The sequence below is a fragment of the Xiphias gladius genome, chromosome 17, assembly GCF_016859285.1.
Source record: "Xiphias gladius isolate SHS-SW01 ecotype Sanya breed wild chromosome 17, ASM1685928v1, whole genome shotgun sequence".
NCBI classification, from domain to species: domain Eukaryota; kingdom Metazoa; phylum Chordata; class Actinopteri; order Istiophoriformes; family Xiphiidae; genus Xiphias; species Xiphias gladius.
In genome coordinates this window covers 15,781,886-15,808,676 of record NC_053416.1, presented here as the reverse complement: position 1 = coordinate 15,808,676, position 26,791 = coordinate 15,781,886, and the positions used below count along the sequence as shown (strand labels likewise).

Sequence of the window (26,791 nt, the reverse complement as noted above, 5' to 3'; positions counted from 1 at the left end):
TTTTTGAGTTTGTTTGAAGTCAATTATTTTCAGTTATAGTTAAACACAACGCTCTCGGAACTTGAACTTTACTGTATAGATTAATGTAATTTTACTAATTTTTTGTTTATTATTCCCCCTTTTTTCTCATAAAAAATCACTGGTTATTGTTGCTGAATGATACCTCACACAGGTCAGGTTCACGTACCTTCATAAAACCAGCCCCCGCCAGTGCTGGACACCTTATATGCATATAGCCATGTTTTTATGAGCAGTATTTATTTATTTATTTATATTATAGTCATTTTATTCTATTAAACAGCTTTACAGTCTCTGGTATTATTTATGTTGAAAAATATACACTTTAGGTGTTGAGATTCCTGTCCATCATGCAGTGCTGTCAAGGAGGTGTCTGATTGGTCCCAAATTTATTCTGCAGCATGAGACAAGCAGCATTCTGCAGCATTAGGTTTTTTGTGTTTACTGCACTTTGTATTAAGTTGACTGACCAATAAAAAACTATTCGTGGCCTTTTTTTAAATCATCCTTATTTTGCTTTTAGTGCCAAAAACTTTTGCACAGGACTGTATATAATTGTAATGTTTTGATAATTTTGAAATTAAAGAGAAAAATGCCCTCCCCATGACGTCAGTGCATACGGCCAATCAGCGCCATGGGAATTTCTCTCACGCTTAATCACGCTCCTTGCGTGCGTGCGTGCGTGCATGCATGCGTGCGTGTGTGTCAACTAGTTTTTAGCTAGCGCTAGCATCCCAGTAAGCTAGCTTGTTGAAACATTTTCACACAGGCACCGTTTGTGCCAAAGAAACAGCTGTCGTTCATCATGAGAGAGGACCTCCGCTTCCGCTGCATGTCTGGCAACCTCTGATGCCAAAGAGGATGAGGGACTGTCTGAAAACAATGATAAGTTAGCCAAGAGAAAGTGAACCTACAATTTTTGGACAGGCGTCTGCCTTGCTCGCTAGCATCCTGAGAAGGAAAGCTCTGAGATTTTTTTTTTTTTTTTTTGCAAGAACTGGATGCGGAAGGAGGATATGAGGCAAGCTGGACAGCCAATGCTAATTGTAAGCGATGCTGGCATCCAAATGTGGAAAACATTTCACTTTGAGCAATCAAATCTATCAAGCTAACCTAAGCTAACGTTAGTCAGTGAAAAACTATACTATCGCTCACCTAGCGACCAGCGGTTAAGCTAACTTGTTGTTGTAGGCTGGTGTTAGTCACCTAGCTAACGACAGGGACATTACCCAGGCTGAAATGCTGATGTACGCGGCCTAGCATTAGCCGGTGACTAGCGTCAAGCAATCTAATGCTGTTTAACGTTTGTCAGCAAGTTAGCAGTGTTGTACTGCTATTATCAATTATGTTTTTATATTCACCGAGGTGATTGAAGGCGTTGTTGGTCAAGCAGGTCGTATTTTACCGATCAGAAACGCACAGATATATTCGTAAGCTAGGCTAAATTGTGTGTTAGCTTGCTAATGTCAATCAGAGAACTTAATCTAGCTGGCACAGCACTGGCCTGGACATTAAAATAGGGTGAATAAGCTTTTTCATCCTGTCTGAAACCTGTAAAAAAAACTTAAAAACGATGATATGTAGCTTGTCTGTTGTTTTGTTTTGGTTAGAAGAAACCCACTGACAAACGTTAGTCATTTTAATCGCTGTAGTTCGTTCATGTTAATCTCACCTTTCTTTTTAGTGATCAGTTAAATATATTTAATACAATTTCACCGTAGTAGCTGGTCAAATTATTATTACTTTGATCAAGTGTAGAAGTTGTGAATGATAAATGATTAAGTTTAATGTTTGACTCAGCACAAATGTTTTTTTTATTTTTTATCCTTTGCTAAAGGTATTCAAGACCAACTGGAAATTAGAGGAAACTATAGAGTTTCATAATCATAATGGGGAATTTAAGGAAGTACTTGCAGTCAACCAGACTACAATAACACTCTAAGGTGCTCCTATTCACAACTGATACGTGCATGGAGACAGTGGACAGATTTCTAATACAACATTTAAACTTTTTTGTGATTTTCAGTGTAATTTCATGAATTATGGTTATTGCCTAGCATTCTTTTTTTCCTACACTGAATTCAGTGTTTGAAATATAGTTTCATATGAGGAAACAAACCAGTTTTGATCTTTCTTACAGATTAATGTTTTTTCATACATTCAGTGGGTTACCAATGTGCCAAAAAGTCACTCTCCTGATTACCCAACAAGGATTAGGCTAGAGTTTGGCAACATTGGTGCAGGGAGGGAGCACTAATGGCACAAGAATATGCAAGGATCCTTAACCTCTACTGAAGTACACATATCCAAGACACAGAACTATTGTCCTTGATGAAACAGTCTTGGTTAACCTGCCATCCCCAATGGAAGTGCCATCATAGACACAAGATACTGTGGCTCGAACTGCTGCACAGTTTTTTGAGCTACAGCCTTGGAAGAAGCATTTCAGCTTTGGGTTGAACCTGAAGGTGGACATGGGATCCCAAGCTCTTCAGATATTGCGGCAGGGTGTGTGGGCTTCACTCACAGGAGGCTGGTATGTGGACCCCCATCAGAGCACGTTCTCCAACTGCTTCCACCTCTACCTTTGGATATTTCTTCTGGCCTTCCCCTTTCTGCTGTACATGGTAAGCACATTTTCACAGCAGGTTATGATAAATTATAAACAAAGGAGCCACTAAATTCAGGCATACATCCTTATACACAGTTTTTCAAATGTAATCTAGCAGAATTACTTTAATTTACCAGACACGACAGCTGCACAAGGGATTTACACAATACATTGTTGCTACATTAAGTGAAGGAGAAAACATAGTGTTACTTCAGATTGGGTTCTGCAAGTAAACAAAACTGTATGACAGACTGAGTTAATTAGGTGAATTCGTATTAGCTTTGTTAACATTTAGCCAACAGTTTCACGATGAAATCTTGGTGGCAGCAGAACCTTGGAGTCCAACAGGGCAAGTCACAAGTGGTCAGACAGCCAGACAGGTCTGAAACACATCTTCCAGTATAACCCAGGCATTAGAAGCGAAAATGAAAGTTGATGCATCAAATTGTACATTTGATTAATCTGTTGTAACTGTAAAACTTTGTGCATGCAAAACAGCAGTAAGTGAGGTAGGTCGTAATTGGACCAGGAATTGGACCACATCTGACAGTATTGGGTAATAACTAAAAGATTAGCCCTCTAGTTCAGTACCAAATAAGAGTTTTAAACAATATGGGAAAACTGTGGAATTGTTTAGAATCTGCCTGAACCTATGTATTTGCCCTGTGCACTCCATTATGTTCATGTGTCATCAATAAGACCCTTGTTGAGAAAAAAAAAAACTAAAATAACCTTTTAAATTGTATTGATACATAGTGTAATGTTTGTATGCATATATACACTGTTTGGTTTGATGCCTTTTTTGGAATTTACAATTTGGCAGCCATTATCAAATAATTCCTGGCACTCATTCCCTGAAGTGGACTTCATCGCCTCATTTTTGTATTTAGTCTCAATTGCTGTCCTTGTTTTTTTTTTTTTACTCCCTCTCAGGCTCTTCCTCCTAGCTTGGTGGTAGCAGGTGCCTACTCTGCTGTGGTGGCAGTCTTTTTCACAGCCATTAAGGCGGTGAACTACCGGCTTCATGCTATGTTTGATCTTGGGGAGATTGTAGAGAAGAAGCAGGCCTCACTCTCAGCTGAAGCCCCAAGGACAGAAGAGGGAGATGAAGGCTCAGGTGTCCACGATGGGAATCAGCACAGGTAAGAAGGTGTTTTCTGACTAATTTTGGAGAAAACGTACATAACCACAATGCTGTGGAATGCTGAATCCTTAATTTTCTGTTTGTGTAACTTCTTCACGGGGATAGTCATGTTGGTGTAGAGATGACTGTGTTTCGGAAGGTCAACTCAACACCCCCGGTGCGCTGTAGCTCCCAGCACTCGCTCTTTGGATTGAACCAGGTGTCGGTGAGGCTTACTGTATTTTATAATAACACGCAGTCTTCTTTCTTCTCTGTACATCAGTTCTCAAGTTGTACTTGGTAAAAAATGTTTATTTTTTTGAGTTCCCCCGCCAGTCTGCTGGGCAATCATTTCATTAGATGCAGATGTTATAATGACCTTATCAATATATATTGATAGGGGTTAACCATTTTGTTGTTGTAATTGTCCTTATTCTTCAGGAGTTCTTGCCCCAGTTGGAGGATACAGGGGGCACTAAGGGTATGAATCTGAATTCTGCATTACCGTACTGCATATCAGAATTGACAGGTTTTTATTTTAAAATGTGGTAAATAATGTATAGTCTCAAGCCTTTCTTTACACTGTCCTTACACAATTAAATTTGTGCACCAGATCACAGTGAGTTGAATATGCACTGTTGCTTTTTGAGGGACTTCTTTCCTTTTACCTCAGATATCAAAGAGCTAATGCGGGAACAAGGAAGCAATAATGTGATTGTTACATCAGCTCACCGTGAGATCCTACGCCAGAGTTCCCAGGACACCATTAGTAAGTCTGCTACTAATCGCTGACCAGAAACAAGAATGCAAACTGAACAGTGTGTAATCTTGCCTGTATGAAAACAAGTCGCGCTCAGGAACCCTGTCTATGAGCATATCAATACTGTACACATTCCATTGTAGGCATGGCTCTTATTTCTGTCCATTGGAATGAATGATAATGCATGCACCCAAATCTATAATAAAAAGATAAAAGAATAAAAACGGCCGTGGGTCTTGAGAAGCAGAATTCAGAACTTCTGTGTTACAGTCTTACACATTGCTTTTTGATCTGATTTTGGTCTGTCTTACTGTACAGGAGCCCCCGGTGTGGTCCAGTCCTGCATTGTTGCTGGTCTGGGAGGTGATTTCCCAGGTCTCATGGGAGTATCTGGAGTGTCAGCTGGATTTGGAGAACCTGGAGACTGCTTGTCTATTCCCCCTTCACCGTCCAGTCAAGAAGATGGAGGCGAGAAAGAACAGTTGCAGGAGGTGGAGGAGTTACCAGAACAATTGTCTCAACGGAGTCCTGAGGACAATGGGTTGGGGGCTTATTCACCCCTTGGCCCCTCTGCTGAATCTGAGAGCCTGGGGGATACTCCCCTTAGCCCCCTTATAAAGAGCAGCTTAAGTGAGGAGCTGAGTGAAAATCTCCTGGGTCTGGGCCTTGACCCTGTGGCGTTTGCACCTGGGACTGAGCACCCAGGCAGCCGCAGTGGGATGGCACTAGCTGCTGGATCTACGGACAGCTGTTTCAGTGCAGGTGGAGCCACCACAGACCGTGAGACGCTAAGCACTGTTAGCAGTTACCGCAGTGAAAAAACTGATTCCACTCAGCTGGAAAGCCCTTCATTCAGCCAGCCACGGCCTGCAGACGGACAGTCATCTGCCTTAGCAAAAGGGATATGCTCTAACATCCCTGAGCCCACAGATGATCTGGCAGGACAGGGTGGCAGTGATACAGACAACCTGTCAGACAGTGTGTTACTGCGCTCCCCTTCCAAAGACTTCTCCCTCAGCCAGGGGCTAGACAGGACACTTGTTGAAGGAGAGGATTTGCCCCCTGTACCCTCTGATATTGCACAGCCCCTTCCTCTCCAGAACTCTTCCCCTTCAAGTAGTGGCCACTCAGAGGTTTGTGATTTGGACAGAAATGTCATGGTTCCTCCTCTACCCCCACCTCGACAGGCCAATTCAGTGCCCTCAGGGCTGGCCCTGGGTCTAGTGTGTTCTGAGCCTGCTTTGCCCATATCCTCCACCCCCTTCTTACTGTCTGACCAGCCTGCTCTGCAAGCCCAGCAGGTTGTGCGCCCTAAAGACTTAAAGCTGCTGCGGGCCAGCGGAAGTAGTGTGGGGCACAGGCCAGGCAGAAGGAAAGCTCCACGAAGGCGAGCTGGAGCAGGGAGCAGTAGTTTTGACTGTGGCTCTTACAGGCGTCACCACAATCATAGACAACACAGAGATTACATCCCAGTGCGCAACCGACTGGGCGCCAAGGCATACAGTGAAAGTCTGTTTGAGGATTCCAGTGACGAGGACGATGGCAGTGACATGAGCGCTGGTTCTAGTCTGGGTTCCCAGCGTCGATACAGCTCAGACGATGATGACGATGATGATGATGACTCAAGTTCCTCTACCTCCTGCTACTCCCCAGACCTCGCTAACACTGGCATTACATCCCCACTCCCCCCTGCTGCTCAACTGCCCACTCCAAGGGAAGGGGATTTACCTGAAACTGCTGGCCCCTCTCATTCTCGCGCTGCTCAGCGCTCCTCCAGCACAGCTAGTGCTAAGACTCATGCAAGAGTGCTAAGTATGGATGGGGCAGGTGGAGGCCAGAGCAACACGACAGCTCTGCCTTCTACTCTGCTTACAATGCCCTCCACCTCCACCCCTGCACCTCGAACTCTCACCATCTCTAAGTCTGATCTGGAAGCCCGCACTATTCATACTGATGGCTTCCCTGGAACTCATCATCATCGACTGGATTCTCTTGGAGGTTCTTGGACTGGCAACCAGATGGGCTGGAGGGCAGGAGAGCTAGTTGAAGAGGGAGCTGTGGGAGGCGGTGAGTTGGTGTAATAATCAGTGGTGCAGAATCTGTGTTTTAGTGAGATAGCGTTGTAGTTCTTGAAGCAGGTGAAGGCAGAATCTTGGAATGGAGCAGTGTCTTTAATATGTTTTGGAGTATTCTGCTTATTATGAAAAATAGCCAGCCTGGAGAGTCTCAGATATGAAGCCAAGTTGTAAGGCATCTGCACAGATAAAAAATGTTGCTTATATTGTCGACTTTAAATCATTTATTGACCAGAATAGAAAAAATAGTACCTGGTATTTTATTTAGTCTACAAACAAGTTAAAACAAGGTCCCTTATTTTAGCAGTCTTTTACCATATTATGAACAGCCAATAAGGTTGGCCATAGCCACTTCAGCTTTCAGTTGAGCACTTTATGAATTGCACTACCTCTATGTTTCCAACATACCCTTGTAGAATGTCAGCATTAGTGCAAAAAAAAATACAGGGTTAGATGGTGATTTATATATCAAAAAATGGCAAAATTACATTCAATTAAATTGGAAGACATACATTTGAAAAACACATACAACTTTCAAACAGAAAAGGTTTTTTGTAATTTAACATAAGAAATGACAAGATCATGGCAACTTGAGAAAGTTAACATTTGCTGAAGGTGTAAACAATACTCACATGTAATCTTATTGTATGAAATTTGCTACCTGACACAGACTTTGAATCTGAACAAATTTTGTTGTTTGAGAGAGTGTGATTTACAGTCACTGTCCTTTCAAGGTTAATCTGAGTCACTAATGCTAAAGTAAATCTCTCATTTACTGGCTACAGATCAGTGCTGACTACTATATTTGTGACTCAGCCTTGTAGTTTATAAACCATGACATACATGGAAAGCAAATTTCAAGATCAAGGAAAAGAATTGCCCTGCTACTTCAGAAATTACTCATTTTGTTATGCGTCGGCAACAGACACGAGCATTTCCTGTAACATCAGGGCATTCTTGCTTTCACTCTCGTGTCTGTGTTCATGAGACATGTCATTTGTACCATTACTCAAATGAATAATACACTAAACTAAAAAATGAGTAAAAACCTAGAGCAAGGAGAATAGCTCATTGGGGAAAAACAGCAAATTAAACAGAAGAGACAAAAACAAATTTACAGCGTAACACACGGTTATAAAATATCGTGAAACACTGTTTCACAGTAGTGGGCCTCAGATTATTAAGACTAAACCAGAGAAGAGTCATATCTGACATAAAATCTGTGCTTTTGTACACACACGAAATTTCCAAGATAGATTACAGTTAAGTCATTAGCGTCTATTAATTCAGTGTTTCTTAGACAAAATCTGTTCTGAAATAAACAGGCAGCCAGTGCAAAGTTAAAACTGTAGCTTCTCCTCAAGGAATGAAAGATGAAGTAGGGACACGAATGTGTGCCAAGTTATAGAAGTAACAGGATCCAGTATGTACATTATTTTGCTAATGGAAACAAGATTAAACAACACTCAAGACTTGTTTCTAAAATTTCAAACCAGAATCAAAATGCCCTGAAATACAACAACAAATGAATGAAACTCATTTTATCAAATCCATTATATTACAATCATTAGACAAATCAAATGACTTTACAAAACTGGGCTATTTTTAAATTGCGTGATGAAAAGTGTATATATTGATGTCACGGTTTCCTGCAGTGTGTTTATAGTGTAGATGCCTTTACGAGCTTATCCTTTTTACACCACAGTTGACCATCAGCATAATGCATCATTAAGCTTTATTCTTGCTGTTAACATGAACTCAGTGGGGTTTTCCATGCCTGGATAAATGTAGAGGAAACAGAGTTTGATTAATAGTTAAGCTTTGAACAGTTCCGGACATTGTACAATGTCTCATCAATAAGTAATTCAAGGTATTTGTTTTTCAATTTCTGTTTTGCATAACTACATACATACGAAAGGAAATCCAGTAATAGGTTAATATTACATATTGGTGTCCTTTTCTGATTCAAATGGTGCCTTGTATGGTGTACACTGACACTGTAATATAAACCGTTCCATTGATGTAACTGATGACCCTTCTACAGCCATGGCTCCAGAGGATATGGGCAAGCAGGACACAGTCAGCAGTGTAAAGAGGACCCAAGCCATCCGCAGGAGACACAATGCTGGGAGCAACCCTACACCACCCCCGTCCACCATGGGATCCCCGCCCAGGTTAGTCGACTTAGCAAACCTGAGCGAAGGTTATAGTTGATGCCTAGCCTCAACGATGCCTTTAATTTCTCCAATTTCTACCAAATCTGCAGTAGCCAAAGCTACCAGCAAGTTTACAGTATGATGAATGTAAAAACTGGTAATCCTAATGAAAATTGCTACTTTGTTTTAGGGTAAATATTTCTGGTGATTTGCCATAGAATTAATATTCTCAGCAACTTTAGGAGAAATTAATGATAACTAATTAATTAATTGAAACTACCACTCAGAGAACATGCCAGCTGCAGCAGGACTGATTGACCATAGGCTTAACACTGCCAAAATTACATTTAAAGGTAACATTAAACAATGTTATTCAGCACATTGTGTGTTTTTTGCTCCTGTAGCCTGCAGGACCTCCAGCGGGCTCGGACCTCCTCTCATTCACGGACTCGCACACTTCCTTCAGCCTTACAGTTTGCTTCCTCGCTCTTACTGCCCCGCAGTGGCATCCACGAGGCCTCCACCTTCGACGACACGTCAGAGGGAGCAGTGCACTACTTCTATGACGAGAGTGGTGAGTCAGTGGCTTTAAAGGAGCAGTTCATCATTTTGGGAGCTATACTTACTTTCTTTCAATGAGAAAATTGCCACTAAATGAATATGCTCAGCAACATTTTCTCATGTCTGTGTGGTAAATATAAAATAATTTATATTTAAATATTTACCTAACTAAATGTGGGAAATAAAGTGAATAAGCTTATTTCCCAAAATGTCTAACTATTCCTTTATGTGATGGTCATTGATATGTATGCAATAATAAGGGATTTTTATGCACTTACAAAACTTGTGTAACAGTAACGTGGGTAAAGCAGGGCATTTTGGCTAGATCACCTATTATTTTGTACATTTCTTGTTGGATCATAGTGGTCATGTAAACATATTTATGCTTGGCTCTAAAAGTTCCAAACAGATTATACCGAAACAGGATCATGAAACTGTTTTGGGATCTTTACCTCTATGATACTGTATGTATACGCAGGCTATGCTAGAACTACGAATATAACATTAAAAGCTCCTTTATGTTTCGTTTTTTTTACAATTTATTTCTGTTCTCTGTCCTTTTATGTTTTTCTGTTATGTGTCAAATTTATACAATTACAGTAACACTCAAATGTATCATCTGTTAGTTCCTGTACTTTGTCTGCGCGTTATTCCCTGTGAAAGTATTCCATTTCAGTCTTCTTTCTGTTATGTAACAGGAGTGAAGAGGTCCTACACATTTGGACCTGCTGGAGGCGGTTATGAGGATCCAGTTCAGTAAGTTATTAAGTTTTTTTTTTTTTTTTTTTTAATTTCCTTTTTTCAAGACTTTAAGAGTTCTTTTGCTGTTAGAAAGCCATGACTAAAAGCTACAATTAATGCTATAAAATTTCACGCTTGCAGGGAAAGAGAGAGGCAGTCCCAGTCCTCAAGCTTCACCTCCACTGAGGTCCAGGAAGGGGCACCAGTCCTGTCCATGCTCCAGCCCAGACCTGTGGTTTTACAGGGCATGCAGGTGCGCAGGGTGCCTCTGGAAATGCCTGAGGTTAGCAGTCTTTGATGTTTGAAGTGGCAGATTATTTTAGGTAGAATGTCATATAAATAAGTCTGGACTCCACCTCAAAAGTAAACTCTCACAGATTGTAGTTTCCTCGTCAGAATTCATCACTTATTTCTCACCTCATCTCTAGTTTGACCTTGATCATGAGTCTCTACAAGAGTCCCAGGAAAACACTCTGATGATTGAGGAGAAAACCAAACCCAAACAGTACTATCGCTTTTGGGTGCTGCCCGGGAAGTGGCTGAGGGTTCGATATGATCGACTGGCTCTTCTGGCCTTATTAGACAGGTAAGTCAGACTGTTGGACTAGAGGTGAGATGATACTGTTTGTTGTACCTCGTTCTTCAAAACCGAGCAAAGCATTTTGTACTCAGTTGTTCCCAGTATCAATGACTGATGCAATGAACAATGTACATGAGTGCGTTAGAGTCATTGTTTAATCTCATTTTGCCCATTTTGGTCTTTGTTTTCTGTGTCTTTGCCTGACTTCATGGGGGGAAAAAAACAGAAACTTACTGTTAAGTTGTCCAAATATCAATTTCTCTGAATTCTGTTGCCAGGAACCGCCGTGTGGGAGAGAACGTGTTTGCTGTGGTGCTGGCCAGTCTGGTGGCCTTCCTGGGGTTCCTACTGCTGCTCCGGGGCTTTTTCAGGGACATCTGGGTCTTCCAGTTCTGCCTGGTCATTGCTAGCTGCCAGTACTCCTTATTGAAGGTACCTCACCTCTGGATATAATTAACAAAAGGGATCTTTTTTTTTTTTTTTTTTAAATTGATCTTGTTTATGTTGCAAATGTCTTAAGCTGGGCAGAGACTGTATGATTTTATTGATCTTAAAACCCATTTCAATCCCCTTTCTGCATGACCAAAATACACAACTTCATGCTCACATTGTACAGTTTGATCAAGCAGCCAGGACAATGGTACTCACTCTGAACTAAACAAAGAACCCCCAGTCGAATGTGGTTTTGAGCAGTGACAAAGATGATAATTTTTTATTCTGACAAAATGTTTGCATCCTCCATAATATTGTCCAGAAAGAGAGAGACATTGCTACTTTGTGCAATTCTACTTTGAATAAAAAGCATGAATAAAAAAAAAAATTAAATAGACCCACAGACGGCTGTGAAGATGTCTACAAACAATGGCAGTGTCAAAACTGTCCAAAAATGACATTTGATTATTACTGCTAAAAAACCAATCACATATCTATTTTGGTGCATAAGAGGGAAAAAAAACCAAAACAATGAGAGACATAACTACTTAAGTGCATGTTTTCAAGATGTGCCCTAAGGTTGCTAGTGCTGGAATAGTAGTCTAACTTTAGCTTACGTGTCTTGCTTTACCTCGAGGCTGCACAGTTTTGTTGTCTACTGACCATGATTCGAAGTATTTCCAAACAAGGCTTTTTTAGATCGCTCGGAGTTCAAATCTCTCTCTGCGGCTGGGTTGGGTTGTGAACTCTCTGCCATCATAACCACATGGTTGTTGTTGAAATATTTACTCATTTCAGCATGACCTAAATTTCATTTTCAATCAATGAAAGTGACATTGTTTGACTCCAGTCCGTCAGTGCAGCGGCCCAGGCCAGAACTCGCAAGGCAGCGGTAGTGCTGATTTTTTTTTTTTTTTATCTTTCCACATTCAAATATTGATTTTCACAGTTGAATATCTATTTTTTTGTTTGTTTTTGTTTTTTGCAATCCAATTATATAATCAAATTTTGAATATTCATTTACAGCCCTAGAAGACAATGTGGTCTGTCCATTTTGCCATGAAGTTCCATTTTATTTGTATCAGAGCCCCTATGAAGACTACAGTAGCCACAAGATGTAAAATACTGCTCCAATATGACCAGCTCATTATAGTTTAAAGAAGATCGTTTATAGGCAGCCATTTGGGAAATTTGAGTGCGGAACAACTCAAAGTGCAAGAAACCTGACCAAAATCTTGGACATGCCAGAAATTCATCCGATCATTCAGCAGCCAAATTGTTAATCTTTCTGGCAATTAATGAGACACTATGATACTCCTGTCAAAGTCAACGTGAAACTGCTACCGAGAAAAATTCTGCTCAATTAAAAAAATTACTTGGGGGAGATCGATTTGGGTTAAAAATCAAGCCATACAATCCATACAGTGTCTGTCCCTCTTGAAAGAGTTAAACGCATCTTTTCCATACAGTATTTAAGGCACACAGTTGTTTTTTTTTTATACAATACAATACAAGCATCAAATTATCTTGTGTGTGATGTCTTCAGGCATACCTCCTTTCAGTGTTGCTTCTCTTTTGTTTTAATTTTTTTTTTCATCCAAAATGTATGTTTAACCTTTGAAGCTTAAATTCCCTCCCTCTTTGTTTTAGAGTGTACAACCAGATGCAGCCTCTCCCATGCACGTGAGTACTGCTTTCATCTTTCTATGCTAAAATGTTCTCAAAGCTTAACCCAAAACAAGGCATTTTTCCTCGCTATCATCATGCAATTGTGACTTTTGCAACTGTTTCTTTTTGTCTGTTATTTTAAAGGGCCATAATTGGATCATTGTGTACAGTCGGCCGGTCTACTTCTGCTTGTGCTGTGTGATGATCTGGATCTTTGACCTATCTGGGAGCTCTGGAAGCCTGCAACCCTTCTCCCTCTATGGTGTCACCTTCTTCTCTGCGCACTTCCTGCTCTGTGTCAGGGATATGCTCATTGGTTAGTCTTTATACATGACTCGTTACATCAGCATTGTACTATATGTGCAGGCCATCAGTCACACTAAGACTGTGAACACTTCAACAATGTCTGTATTTTTATATTGGAATGGTAATTTAGTAAGAGAATAGACATAAATAGTAACACATGTTTATTATACCACTGCATTATGCATGGGATGGATTAACTATTTTAAAATGTGGTGAAGAGTTTTAGCAGTCAAAAAATTCTAAAGTTTCACTAAGCATATAAATGTTCAGTTGGTGTGTGTGTGTGTGTGTGTGTGTGTGTGTGTGTGTGTGTGTGTGTGTGTGTGGGGGGTGTATCTTCACATGCTTCACTTTTTTTATTTTTTAACATTTTAAATTTCTCTCTCTCTCTCTATTTTGTCCAAAAGTGTTTGCCTTGTGTTTCCCGGTCATTTTCCTGTTTGGGTTACTACCTCAGGTCAATACTTTTGTGATGTGTCTGCTGGAGCAGATCGACATGCACATTTTTGGTGGAACTGGTGAGAACATGTCTACACAAATAGGGTGATGATGTAATACCTTGTCAGGAAATAACAGAAGTGTTATAGCATCTGAACACTGCCAGTTTAGGAACTGCACATGATTACTTATGTTTAGGCTCTTCCTGATTTCTTTCTCTGTGTATCCTCAGCCACCACCAGCCCTCTCTCATCTCTATTCAGCCTCATACGCAGCGTGTTGGTGGCTGCTCTGCTGTATGGGTTTTGCCTTGGTGCTATCAATGTAAGTGGAACAGAGAACACTGCACATGGAAGTAGGGGTGATTTACTGTTTGTTTCAGAGCTTCTGATCAGAGTAGGAATTGATATGGACAGTTCTTAATTTAATATTGTTTTGTTTTGTTTTTTTTTCACTAGGCACCATGGGGGGATGCCCATGTGCCAGTACTGTTCTCTGTGTTTTGTGGCCTACTCCTGGCCTTATCCTACCACCTCAGCCGCCAAAGCAGTGATCCCACCATCCTGTGGTTAGTGCAATGTTTCAATTGTCAGTTGTGGCCTTACGTGTAATTGAAAATGTTGAATATGAAATTCGATGGTTTCTTTTGTTGTTGTTTGTTTTTTTTGTTTTTTTTAACACACTTTGCAAAAGAGAGTCTGATTAAAAGCCTAATATTTTCTTCTTGTTTTTAATTTTTTTTTTTTCCCCTTACTTTTGAAGTAGTGTCTCATGGCTTGTCTACACAGGAAGCATTTCAGCCGAGGTTTTCAGTCATTGGTCTGACAAAACAACTTTTGTAATCAGCACTGCTGTCTACATAAGCTGTAGACGTATTGCGTTTTACTCACGCTTTACACACTTAACCGGTACCTGAAGTGCAATTTTAGGCTTTAAGTCTGTTTACCTCCATTTATCAATGCTCACTACAAGAGATTGTGTTTTGCGTTCGGACCACTGCCAAAACACAAGTCACCTACACAGAGAAGTGTGCCTGAATGCATCCTCTGTAGAAACTGATGGAAGACTGTGCTACTGACATGATATGCTGCCTGCTTTCACTATGCTGCATGTGTTGAATTTGATGTTAGACCTCAGCCTTCTGCTGTAGTTTTAATGGTTTCTTTTTTATGTTTTTTTTTTTTTTTTTTTTTTTTCTTCCTACTTATATTAGGTCACTGGTCCGGTCTAAATTATTCCCAGAGCTGGAGAACCGAACACCAGAAGAACCCCCTGTGGAGATCAAGGACCCTCTTCCTGAGAAGCTTCGTAACTCTGTGGTAAAGATCCCCCTCACTTGCATGAACAGACTGACAGTTTCACTTTTGATTTCATTGTGTCATTAATTTTAAAGGCATACTCTTGTGACCTCTCAATTTCGCTTTGTAGAAAGAGATTCTCCATTCAGACCTCGTCATGTGCCCCCTCATGGCGGTGATTACCTTTGCCATCAGTGCCAGCACAGTTTTCATCGCTCTACAAGTTAGTTGGAGCGGGGTTTATGATCCTATTCTTGCAACACTTTACTGACAGGATTTCAGTGACAAATGGCCTTAGACTTTCCATGCTAATTTCCCTCTTTTTGCTCTCGATCCACAGCCTGCTCTTAGCTTTGTCTTGTACATCCTGGCCGGAGTTGTGGGCTTCATTACACACTATCTCCTGCCGCAGCTCCGCAAACAGCTGCCATGGTTCTGCCTGGCTCACCCAGTGCTCCGCTCCAGAGAGTACAGTCAGTTTGAGGTCCGAGGTGAGTGTCTGTATTGCTCTTTTATTTTCACTACCATAAACAGAAACGTGCATTTGGAAATAAGAAGAAAACCCACTGTATGAACCACTGGAACAACTGCAACAGCACTAAACTGTGTAATTTACTTTTAAACAATTAAACAGCTGCATATTTCAAGTATCACTGATAGACGAAGACTCTATAAATCAACACTACTACTTAAGTAGCTGAATTAAAACTGAAAGAGCTACAAAAGAACTTTATTTTATCTTAAGACAGTTTTGGCAGTGTAAGATAACTTCACACTGCATACATGATAGTACAGTCCTCGCCCCCCTGTACATCTTCCTTCCAGGCATCATATATCATCCTGAGCAGATCCGTTACCAGTATTTGACAATAGCTAGGGATGTCAGAAATAGTCCATCACACCACCCATTGTATAAACTATCTTTTCAACAATTTCTTCAGTTTAAATAATGTTCTGCCAGGTTTATTTTTCAGCTGTGAAAATCTTTAGGTGGGAAAACTAGTTTGGGCTGTGGTATTTCTCAGTGAATGTGTAAGATCGTTTTTTCTTTGTTTGCTCAGATGCTGCTCAGTTAATGTGGTTTGAGAAGCTGTATGCTTGGCTTCAGTGTGTGGAGAAGTATTTCATCTACCCAGCTGTGGTGCTTAACTCCCTAACGACTGAGGCTCGAACTGTGGGCCAGAACCACAAAGAGCTGGACATCTAGTAAGCCTGTCCTCATTCTGTCTCCAAACTATTTCACATCCATACATTACATTGTCCTCCGTCTCTGCTCCCTGGGGATATGTCAATATATGGCACTGATTTTTTTTTTTTCTCTCTCTCTCTTTCTCTCTCTCTTTCTCAACGCCCCCAGCAGCAGAGCTCTCTTCATCTCAGTAGCAGGCATGAAGCTGCTGCGTTCATCCTTCTGTGCCCCGTCGCAGCAGTACGTCATGCTGTGCTTCACCACACTCTTCTTCCACTTTGACTATCCACACTTCTCAGAGACCTTCCTAATCGACTACTACTTTATGTCCATTCTCTTCAGCAAGGTTAGAACACTTGCATATCAGCTTTGAATTTTGGCCACAAATAATATTGACTCATTTCAGTTTATTCTACTTTAGAATTAGTTTGTTGTCCACAGTGCACATGCGTATGTTAATCTATGTTGTATATCTGTAGTAGTATGAACAAAGCTGGCGACATGTTTTGTCAGTGTGGTTTTGTTTTGACCTTTGAATTCTCAGATGTGGGACCTGCTGTACAAGCTTCGCTTTGTGTTGACTTATATCGCCCCCTGGCAGATCACCTGGGGCTCAGCCTTCCACGCCTTCGCTCAACCCTTTGCTGTGCCCCGTATCCTCTGGGTTATTTTAATGTTGTGACAGTAATCATACATAAGTTCTCTCTTTAATGTATAATACAATCTAATACAGCCCAATCACAAACTATAGCATCAAAATCTGACAAAGTCTCAACATAAACTGAACATTATAACTTACAATAACCCTGCAACAAAAAGTATTAAATTGCATTATCGTTCATGATGCTCCTGTTATTTTGTTCTTCTCCTATGCATGGTATTTATATTTCCACAATAAGTCACCTTGACTGGATAGTATGAAAGACATTTCACCAGTTGCTATTTTGTTGATTGTTGTTAATGACATGTCCTTAACTCATGCTGCTTCAGATTCTGCTGTGCTTTTTGTCCAGGCCGTCTTTTCTGCCATATTTTCCACCCCTCTCAATCCTGTCCTAGGCAGTGCTGTGTTTGTCACCTCGTACACCAGACCTGTAAAATTCTGGGAGCGTGACTACAAGTATGTTTTTGATCAAATTATCTGTGAGGTTGTGACACTACATCTTGTACAATTCAAATATAAAGTATTTCCATTGAGTTCTAATCCTAGGTGGTCATGTTTGCAGCACCAAGCGGGTCGATCATTCTAACACCAGACTTGCCACTCAATTAGACCGCAACCCAGGTAATGCCATAATGATTTTTCACCATCTAGTCATCTTTAACTGACTCGTACTTATTTTTGTTCCGTATCTATGGCAATGGTCTTTCCTTTTTAATAGGTGCTGATGACAACAATCTAAATTCAATTTTCTACGAGCACCTGACACGCTCTCTGCAGCACAGCCTGTGTGGAGACTTGTTGCTTGGCCGCTGGGGCAACTACACCACAGGTGACTGCTTCATCCTCGCCTCGGACTACCTCAACGCTCTGGTGCACATCATCGAGATTGGCAACGGCCTGGTCACCTTCCAGCTGAGAGGTCTAGAGTTCAGAGGTTAGATGGGAGCCTACAGTGTTAGGAGCTTGAAGATTGAGCTCAGTTTTGTTGTTGTTTTACATTCTGGTTTGAACACGTCACTTGAGTATTTATCAAGTGTTTTCAGAGAGTAGCATTTATTTATAGAGATTAGGCTTTTGTAGCTCAGTCAACAAAATTCATCTAAAGAGTGGCAGCTGACAAGATCAAGCTACTGTGCACCTTGAAAACTATTGCTTTAAGATCTAACCAACAACCTCCTAATTTGAATGATACTACTCATCTGTACCCGTATTCATTCATTTTTGGTTCAATGTTACTTTTTGTTCCAGTCGTTTTAGTATATTTCTATTCTTCTTCATGGCTGCAGTTTTATTTTAAAGGTGGAATAGGAAAGATATATCTTGTATGTCACTCTAATGAGGTTGTCACTTTATTTATTTTATAAACAAATTTATAAAATCTGATTTATTTTAAGATTAGTTGTTTTGATGTTTATCCACACAGAGGATGTTTATTGTTGTTGTCTTGTAAGTAGTCTGGTCAAATAATGATTGACTGAAATTATTTTAATTTATGTTAATTGTAAATTAACATTTTCTAATTTGTCACAGATTGGTACTTTACAACTGTATGCAGGAAAGCACTTGTGCAGCTGATCCTCATCTGCTTCACATCTCTCCAGGTACCTACTGTCAGCAGAGGGAGGTAGAGGCCATCACAGAGGGGGTGGAGGAGGACGAGGGATGCTGCTGCTGTGAACCTGGTCACCTGCCCCACATGCTGTCATTCAATGCTGCCTTTGGACAGCGCTGGCTGGCGTGGGAGGTAGCCGCCACCAAGTACGTACTAGAGGGCTACAGCATCAGCGACAACAATGCGGCATCCATGTTGCAAGTATTCGACCTTCGGAAGATCCTCATTACATACTACGTCAAGGTAAGCCTTTGATCAAAGGAGTTCCTCATTGTTCTCTGTTCTTAAATCATGCTTCCTATTCGCACTTGACATGAGGACATGCGTCTTTTTTTAGCTGCTGAAAACGTAAGACTATTTTATCAGCTGACTGTTCTGTATATCTACAGAAAAAAATTGGATCATGTGTTTGTTCCTTCGAACAGAGCATCATCTACTATGTGAGTCGATCTTCTAAGCTGGAAGAGTGGCTGACTAATGAGACGATTCAGGAGGCTCTGCGGCCATGTCTCGGGCCTAACTACGTAGACAGTGACCCCACCTTCAATCTGAACATCGATGAGGACTATGACCACAGGGCTTCTGGCATAACCCCCTCCTCATTCTGCATGGTTTACCTGGACTGGATTCAGTACTGCAACAGCAGGCGTCAAACGGTTAGACCCTCTCCAACATTTACACCAGAATCCCACTTGGGTTGTGGTTGTGTTTTGTTGTCTTTTCCTCTACAAGCTATCCACATTTTGATCCTTGGCTGAGCTGTACCCAAATGTATCTTGCAAACATACAAGTAAAACCACATGCAACATTACTCTCCAAACCAAGAAATAAGTCTGAACCTTTTGAAACTGAATACATAAATGTAAATAATTGAAGAAATTGGGTTTTGCATTTCTCTACATTTGGTGATGAAACTTTACTAAAGGAAGGCGAGAGCTGCTTTTTCTGTCTGGATATGTTACTCTTTTCAGCCCTTTGGATAACTATTATGACAGCTAGTACCATTCATTTTCATGCTTAGTCTTTGGGGCTTTTTCATCTTCATTATGTAAAAAATAAAATAAATTCTAAAAGAAGAGACGAAGACACAGAAAAAAAGATTAAACATACAGTATTTTAGAATTTATCCTCTCTATTGTATTGTAGCCAGTTACTTGTGAAAGAGATTCTCCACTTGTCAACCTCTGTTTTGGGCTGTGTATCCTGGGAAGAAGAGCTCTGGGCACAGCCTCCCACAGCATGTCTGCAAGGTAAGACCACAACACCATAATACCTTGTTTCATACTGTGGCTAATAGCACCCATCACTACCCTAATGTGTGCTTGCAATAAGCAAGAGTTATGGTTGTTTATCTGTTTCACAGCTTGGAGCCGTTTCTCTATGGCCTCCATGCACTCTTCAAGGGAGACTTTCGCATCACGTCTCCTAGGGACGAATGGGTGTTTGCAGATATGGACCTGCTGAATCGAGTCGTGGCACCAGGAGTTCGGATGTCCCTCAAACTGCATCAGGTAGCTTTTCTCACAGAACAAGAAAACTAGCCCTGGGGTTAAAATAGTGAATGTTTTTTTTTTTTTTCTTCGATGAACTGAGACCAATCCCGTAATCTGTTTTTCCCTCCAGGACCACTTTACATCTCCAGATGAGTATGAGGATCCGATGGTTCTCTATGACGCTATCACTGCCAACGAGGAGAAGATGTTGATATCACACGAGGGTGACCCTGTGTGGCGCAGCGCTATTCTAGCGAACATGCCTTCACTGCTGGCACTGCGCCACATCATGGATGACGGCAGCGACGAGTACAAGATCATAATGCTAAACAAGAGGTTCCTCAGCTTCAGAGTCATCAAGGTGACAGCTCTTCCTGTTTATAAGTCGGTATCCTGTTATCTCTGGCTCTTTTTAGTCGTGGCTTATTTAATTGGTTATTATTGTATTGGTTTATATATATATTAAATATATTTATTCTATGAAATTCAGCTGCTTTTATACTCAGGATGCTTTTCACTCTCTTGACTGGATAATGGTTATACTATTTATGTTCAGCCTGTCGACCTCTGCACTCTAATCCCGACCTGTCTTTATGCTGCCCCCTAAAGGTAAACAGAGAGTGTGTACGTGGGCTGTGGGCGGGGCAACAGCAGGAGCTGGTTTTCCTGCGCAATCGCAACCCAGAGCGTGGCAGCATTCAAAATGCCAAACAGGCCCTGAGGAATATGATTAACTCCTCATGCGACCAGCCCATTGGCTACCCCATCTACGTGTCCCCCCTCACCACTTCATATGCTGGGGGGCACAGCCAGCTCCGGTCTGTGTGGGGAGGACCCATCAGCCCACACAACATTTACACCTGGCTCATCAGTAGCTGGGACAGGTACATGGTCTTAAATTCATGTGATGCATGTACATACACAAATCTGTCAGGGACAGTAATGTTACTGAAAACATCTTAACTCTAATATATATCTCTGCAGGTTACAGAAAGGTTGCGGTGCTGGCTGTAACAGTGGAGGAAATATTGAAGACTCGGACTGTGGCGGCGGCTCCACCTCCATCTCCACCAACCCAGCCGTTCATACCACCCAGAGTACACCGGCCTCCAGCCTTCCCCAGCCGCACATCACCACTGTCCAGCCCTCCATGGGTAAGACCTGAAAGCAACATCTGCTTTCCTCAGCCTTCAGTACTGCCTGCTCAAAAACTACACTGCACTTTTTTTTTAATTTTTTTTTATCTAGCGCTTTTAATAAGGTACAAATGTATAAATGAAATGGCTTTTCGTGCATTTCAGGTACAGACAACCCTGTAGGTCCAACCCAGAACTGGCCTCACCATCCCCAACCTCTTCCATTAGCCCTGCTCAGCCAATCAGAGGGCAGGATGGAGGCAGGCCTGCTCACATCCTTACAGCGTACATCCTCCATCCAGGGGCTCCTGGGCCAGCAGCTCTCCAGCTCCCAGCTCTCCTTCAGCAGCACTGTGGCTCCGCCTACTCTGCCAGGCCCAGAGCGCTTCTGCCCGGCGAGCCTCTTGGAGAACTCTGGGCACAGAGTGGGCCAGCGGGCTGGCCTCAGCCAGGGCAGTGGACTACACTATGAGAGCCACTTTGGCAAGTGGAGTTTTTCAGGCAGGAAGGGCTTTCACGGACCAGCTGCAGTGGAGGGGGAAGGAGGAACAGTACAGACCATACGCACACAGGTGAGGAGTCTGTCAGTATGTTTACTGTTGACTCGTATGTAACTCTAGTCAGGGTCCCGTCCAGGCCAGAGAATAAAATTGTCAATTTCTTATAAAAGAGCTGAGAGAGTTCGAGCTCTGGCCAATTTCTCACCTCCACACAGCTGGCCGATAAGAAGAGAGAAAAATCCAACAAATGCAGTCTGACTAGTGTCAGCCAATTCATTCAGAGACCTTTCTGTTTTGTTAAAATCCTGCTTTTGTCTCTCATCCAACAAGGAAAATCCAGTTTCGCAGTATTAGTAATATTAATAATGATTGGTCAGTTGGTTGACAAAAGTAAATGAATCAGCAACCATTTTTATTATCCATTGATTGTAATGTATTTCAAAGAAAATGCTTAATAATTCCCCGGTTCTGGCTTTTTCTTTTTTTTTTTTTTTTTTTTTTTTAGTCTACTATGATAGTAAACTGAATATCTCTGGGGGAGTTGGGCATTTCATTTCATTCTGTTTGCTGACATTTTATAGACCAAATGATTGATCATGTAATCAAGGAGACAACTGGTGGATACACAGTACTGAAAATAATCATTAGTTGCAGTCCCACTAGGATGCCGTTGTTATGTGTGTTTAACAGAATTTTAAATACTAGAGTCTAGGGCTGGACTGTAATCTGCATTGTGAATCTCGTACCCAAATACTGAATTCATGTTACATGCTTTATTTACAGTAATATACTAGGACCACTACTGTTCTCCATATATGTAAATAATCTTTGTCATAATTTATCAAATGCTGCGTTCCATTTTCATGCAGATGACAGTTATCTATTGTTCATCCCCTTCAGCAGTACAAACTCTGGGTTTGCTGCTGTCTGCCTTTGATGTTGTTCAGTCCCATTTAACTCGACTCAGGTTTGTGTTAAATGCAGACAAATCCAAGGAGTTAACATCTAATCTTTTTAAGATATCAACTGCTCAAGGGGTTGAAAGTGAAATGGTCAAAACATACAAGTATTTAGGTGTTGTTATTGATCAGAACTTGTCATTCAAACCACACATTGAAAACCTTGTTTCCAAGCTGAAACTTAAATGAAGTTGCCTTTTTCGGAATAAAACCTGTTTCTCCCTCTAGGTAAGGAAAAACTTGATTTCGGCAACTTCTTTACCTTTATTTGATTACGGTGATCTTCTCTTTATGAAAGCACCTGACCAGTGCCTAAAGAAGTTGGACTCTGTATACCATTGTGCTTTACATTTTATTACTGGCTGTGGAAATCTGTTACACCATTGTTCCCTGTATGTGGCTTCTAAATGGCCATCTCTGTGTGTCCGCAGACTTTCGCATCAGTTGGCTTTTACATATAAATCTCTCCTAGGGCTGGTTCCCTCTTATCTGTGTACATACTTGTAAAAACCAAGATCAATATGGCCTGCGCTCTCTCAGTATTCTACAAATGTTGGTCCCCAGAGTTAGAAGAGAATTAGGCAAAAAAGCTTTTAAATACACTGCCCCGTCTCCCTGGAATAATGTGCAGAAGGACCTGAAATTGTCAGAGCTGATTTCTATGGGGGAATTTCAGTCCTTTTTAAGGATCAAGAATGTACTCTCTGAGAGGGATTAGTACTCCTGGTCAATGTGATTGCTCCTAAATTTTTCACTTATATTGTTTTAGAAAATTGTACCTGTTTATGCATCATAAGTGGATTTTTGTCCTTGACCTAGTATTGCATATTAACTTGATATTGTGTTCACTCATTTATAGTGTGTGACAGTTGTAGTTGTCTGTTTTGTATTGTTTGTGTTTATTGCTGTAACAATGTTTATGCTGCCCTCCTGGCCAGGTCACTCTTGAAAAGGAGATTTTAATCTCAATGAGACTTTTACCTGGTTAAATAAAGGATATAATAATAAGTGGACATCAGGAGGGCTGTTCTTTGTTTGGTCAATGGGGACATGCTGGTGATAAATATTTACCACACCAACGAAACCAACTCAAATGTTTTTGTTTTTTTGTTTGTTTGTTTTTTTAATAGTTCTGACAGATAGTGTGTGTGATGTTTTTTTTTTTTTAAATGGCGATGCTGATTTTTTTTCTGGGATGAATGTTTTTTTTTAATCGGTTTTATCTTTTTACAGCCTACTCCTCCTGCAACCCTACAAGAGGTCAGTCCAACACAAGATCCTCTTGGAGCCACTCAAACGATGGATCCAACCCTGCTGACTGCAGGGGACCCCCCCACCCCCCGAGAGGAATCCACAGAGCTGCCTTTACTTGAGCACCTGCGCTGAGTCTGCACTGGGAGACCCCGAGTGACATTCTCTGCAGTGAAAGCACACCGCGGTTGAATCTGGACCGGGCCTGGCCCGCCCAGACCGGACTCATTCCAGCCTTCGGCACTCATTCCATCAACCTTGGTTTAAATGACTCGGTGCAACCGCTATTAGTAAATCCTCTAATGGCCCACTGCAATACTGGATAGATTTTGTTACATACACATCACCCCTCTCCTTCTCAGCCAAAGGAGTTATAGAATGCAGAGCTGATGCAGGTCAGATTATGAAATGATTTCAGCCAAAGTCAACTTTCATCAATACTAATAAGGCCTGATGATATACTCGTTCTTAACTTTTTTTTTGTTTTTGTTTTTGTTTTGTTTTTTCTCTCTCCAGACAAAGGCACTCAGTGTCTCTATGGACAACCTTTTGGTTGTTACAGTAGTGACAGGCCAGAAAGGCCAGTGCAATCATAAGGGATATTTTGCTTGAGGATTGTTTATTTTTCTATACTGGAGAATAGAGGATCACCTCTGACTTTCTCTCACTTGACATCTGCACCAGCAGGGTTTTTTGTTTTTTTTTGCATAACCAATCCGAAAAAAAATAAACATCAGTATGTGTCTGTATGTGCAGGTGAAGGACATGTGGAAACCATGATAAGCCTTGTTTTGTTTTTGCCCTTCCCTCTACAGTCGCGTGTCAAATATTTATCAGTACATATTGAACAATTTCAGGATCCTCCACGTCTTCTCCCCTGCACATTACACACATTCAACAAGGAAAAAAAAAACAAAACAAACACGTCCCACCAAAATGTCATCTTTGTCCTCTGGCCTATTTCCTACGGAGGTGCCTGACAACATCAACGCTCAACATTTCTGTCTTGGAGCAAGTTTCAGGGAAAAAAAAACTCCCTTCCATCCCAGCCAACATGTGGTGCTTTTACCGCTAGTTTACAGTCTATTTAGGCCTGGACACGAGTCCTGAATCTGACTAGCAAGACAGAGATCTGGGATGACTTCGGACATAGCTGGTGCCCATGGATCAGGATCAAGCGGAGGGTGATTCCAATCTGTGAAAATGTGTTGATCACAAACTTAAAAACTGATAGTGTTAGAAACCTAAAGCCTTTTTTTTTTTTTTTTTTTTTTTTTTTTTGGTGAGTGGAATGTTTTTGTTTTTGTTTTTTTTCCAGTTTACTTTACTTGAAGAATCACAAGTTCCTCAGTGTTTAAGGGGCACTGATTTTGCTTTCTTTGGATGAACGATCAATAACGCCCTCTCTGATCAGATCCAGTCAGCTCATGACTTTCTCAATAGCAGGGACCCAGGCTGCTTTGTGTTGGGAGCTCTGTTTTCTTTGCCTGCAGTACGGCCCCTCCCATTACTATACTACTGCTTCTGCATCTCCTGCTACTACTAATATACCCACTACTACTGCTGTTGCTACAACAGTTAAATCCAGCGTTTTAGTTGGAAATAAAGAAAGCTGAATAAATACTGAAAGCAAAGGTGGAATATTTATTTGATTAATATTGTCTTCAAGATATCTTTACCGGGGTTTGTCTATATGGTGTGCTGATATATCGAATTGGGAATCTGCCTTCTGTCAACTGTACTCCCATCCCTCCCTCAATTTGTTTGGTGTCATCACATTTGTATCATCTCACCAACAGCGTTTTTTTTTTTTTTTTTTTTTTTAACGTGTAATATAACTGGAAGTATTCCTGAGAAGTCACTTTAGGTTGGTTTCTTTCCCACTCTTGCACTCTTTGTTCCACCACTGTGAAAAGCAAATGAAAACACTGAGGGTTGAAGTACATCATGCAACACGAAAAACAAGCTGGCAGTCCCATCGAATTCGGCCATAAATGTTTCCCCAATTCCAGCGGCTTTGGCCACATGTGCCTAGTTGTCTGCAGTGGTTTGAAGATTCTTAAATAACCTTGTGCCATACCCTGAATTGCCGTATCAGAAGATGATGCTAGAAGATGATGCTATTTTTTTTTCAGCAGTGTTCCCCTGTAGGAAACTTGAAAGGAGGCCAGTGTTCTCAGGGTCTATAATGGGAAAGAAACTGACTTCTTCTGCGGGAACACTTTTTGTCCAAAGGGAAAACTGAAAGGGGAATAAAAAAAAGTGTCACCTTTTATGAAGCAGGTTGATCACGGGTCACATAACGTGACAAAAGATCTCTCTGGGTTAAACTATGTTCTGCACACTGCATGCTGTTAAAGCCACATATTTCTTGAATCACTCTGTCCTTGCAGCGCCGTTATTTTCCCACTTTCAGCTCCTTATATCTGAACAAGGGACATGTACAGTACAAAGCCCCCCCCCTTTTTTTTTTTTTTTTTTTAAAATCTTTTTAGTAACCCTGAGATTTCTGTCAGTCTGGGCTGTGAAGATGCTACGACAGGTGAAAAGTGCGTCACTATCCCTCTCAAAACACATTAGTAACTTCCTTGACTCAGGAAAAACAGACTTTCTGATCAGTGCTCTTCTGTTTTTCTCTTCTCCTCATTCATCTTGTATCCAAAGCAACAGGGAGTTATATTGTTTTTTTTTTTTTTTTTTGTTTGTTTTTTATTTTGCTGGGAGTGAGGAAAGCACAAGTTAATGGACAGACCTGGGTGTGAATAAAAAAGGGATTTCTTAATCTCTGAAATTATGTACAGCATGTTTCGTATATAAATATATATTTAAAATATAAATCTATTTTATTATTATTGGATTTTGGGTTCTTTTACATTGAAGACACTATGTTGAGGTTTAGGGGAGGGACTCTTGCGTTTACCCATCAGAGGGCAGAGCTGAGTGGAGAGAGGCACTCTTCACATTGAAATGTGCAGTTTGGGAAGAATCAATTAATACTTCTTTTGCACAAAATGTATCATACACCATCCCACTTTGTTATCGTTTTATTATTTTAGCTATTTTGGGAGGGAGGTCTTTTATTTAAGAACTTTAAGTCAATGTTAAATGTTCTGTACAGTTTTTTTTATGTGATTTTTTTTTTTTTTTTTTCCTCCTATTTAAATTAAAGGTTTTTGTGTCTTTGTTTGCAAATCAGCTGCTGACTTATTTAATTTTCCTT

General features: G+C 40.9%; 1 protein-coding gene across 5 annotated transcripts; it reads left to right on the top strand.

Moving 5' to 3' along the window:
• The first annotated feature begins 997 nt into the window (after window positions 1–997).
• Window positions 998–24,810, top strand: LOC120802624 (pecanex-like protein 3). Of its 5 annotated transcripts, XR_005709248.1 has the most exons (37): window positions 998–1,064; window positions 2,159–2,645; window positions 3,563–3,771; window positions 3,879–3,978; window positions 4,194–4,233; window positions 4,426–4,521; window positions 4,831–6,579; window positions 8,632–8,761; window positions 9,148–9,317; window positions 10,003–10,060; window positions 10,187–10,328; window positions 10,474–10,631; window positions 10,904–11,057; window positions 12,708–12,740; window positions 12,870–13,041; window positions 13,439–13,549; window positions 13,702–13,793; window positions 13,928–14,037; window positions 14,683–14,788; window positions 14,898–14,990; window positions 15,108–15,258; window positions 15,829–15,973; window positions 16,125–16,302; window positions 16,501–16,609; window positions 16,947–17,076; window positions 17,183–17,241; window positions 17,339–17,554; window positions 18,222–18,475; window positions 18,658–18,888; window positions 19,379–19,482; window positions 19,596–19,743; window positions 19,856–20,086; window positions 20,335–20,609; window positions 20,710–20,879; window positions 21,027–21,433; window positions 23,554–23,966; window positions 24,088–24,810. XR_005709248.1 is itself a non-coding variant. In XM_040150634.1 (36 exons), exons 2-36 carry the CDS (start codon window positions 2,493–2,495, stop codon window positions 23,704–23,706), a joined length of 6,834 nt encoding a protein of 2,277 aa, XP_040006568.1. In that variant the 5' UTR covers window positions 998–1,064; window positions 2,159–2,492; the 3' UTR covers window positions 23,707–24,810. The 5 variants fall into 5 exon arrangements, 4 of the variants coding, with proteins under 4 accessions (XP_040006568.1, XP_040006565.1, XP_040006566.1 ...); XM_040150634.1 differs by having other exon boundaries at window positions 16,128–16,302; window positions 23,554–24,810; XM_040150631.1 differs by having other exon boundaries at window positions 23,554–24,810.
• Window positions 24,811–26,791: the final 1,981 nt, after the last annotated feature.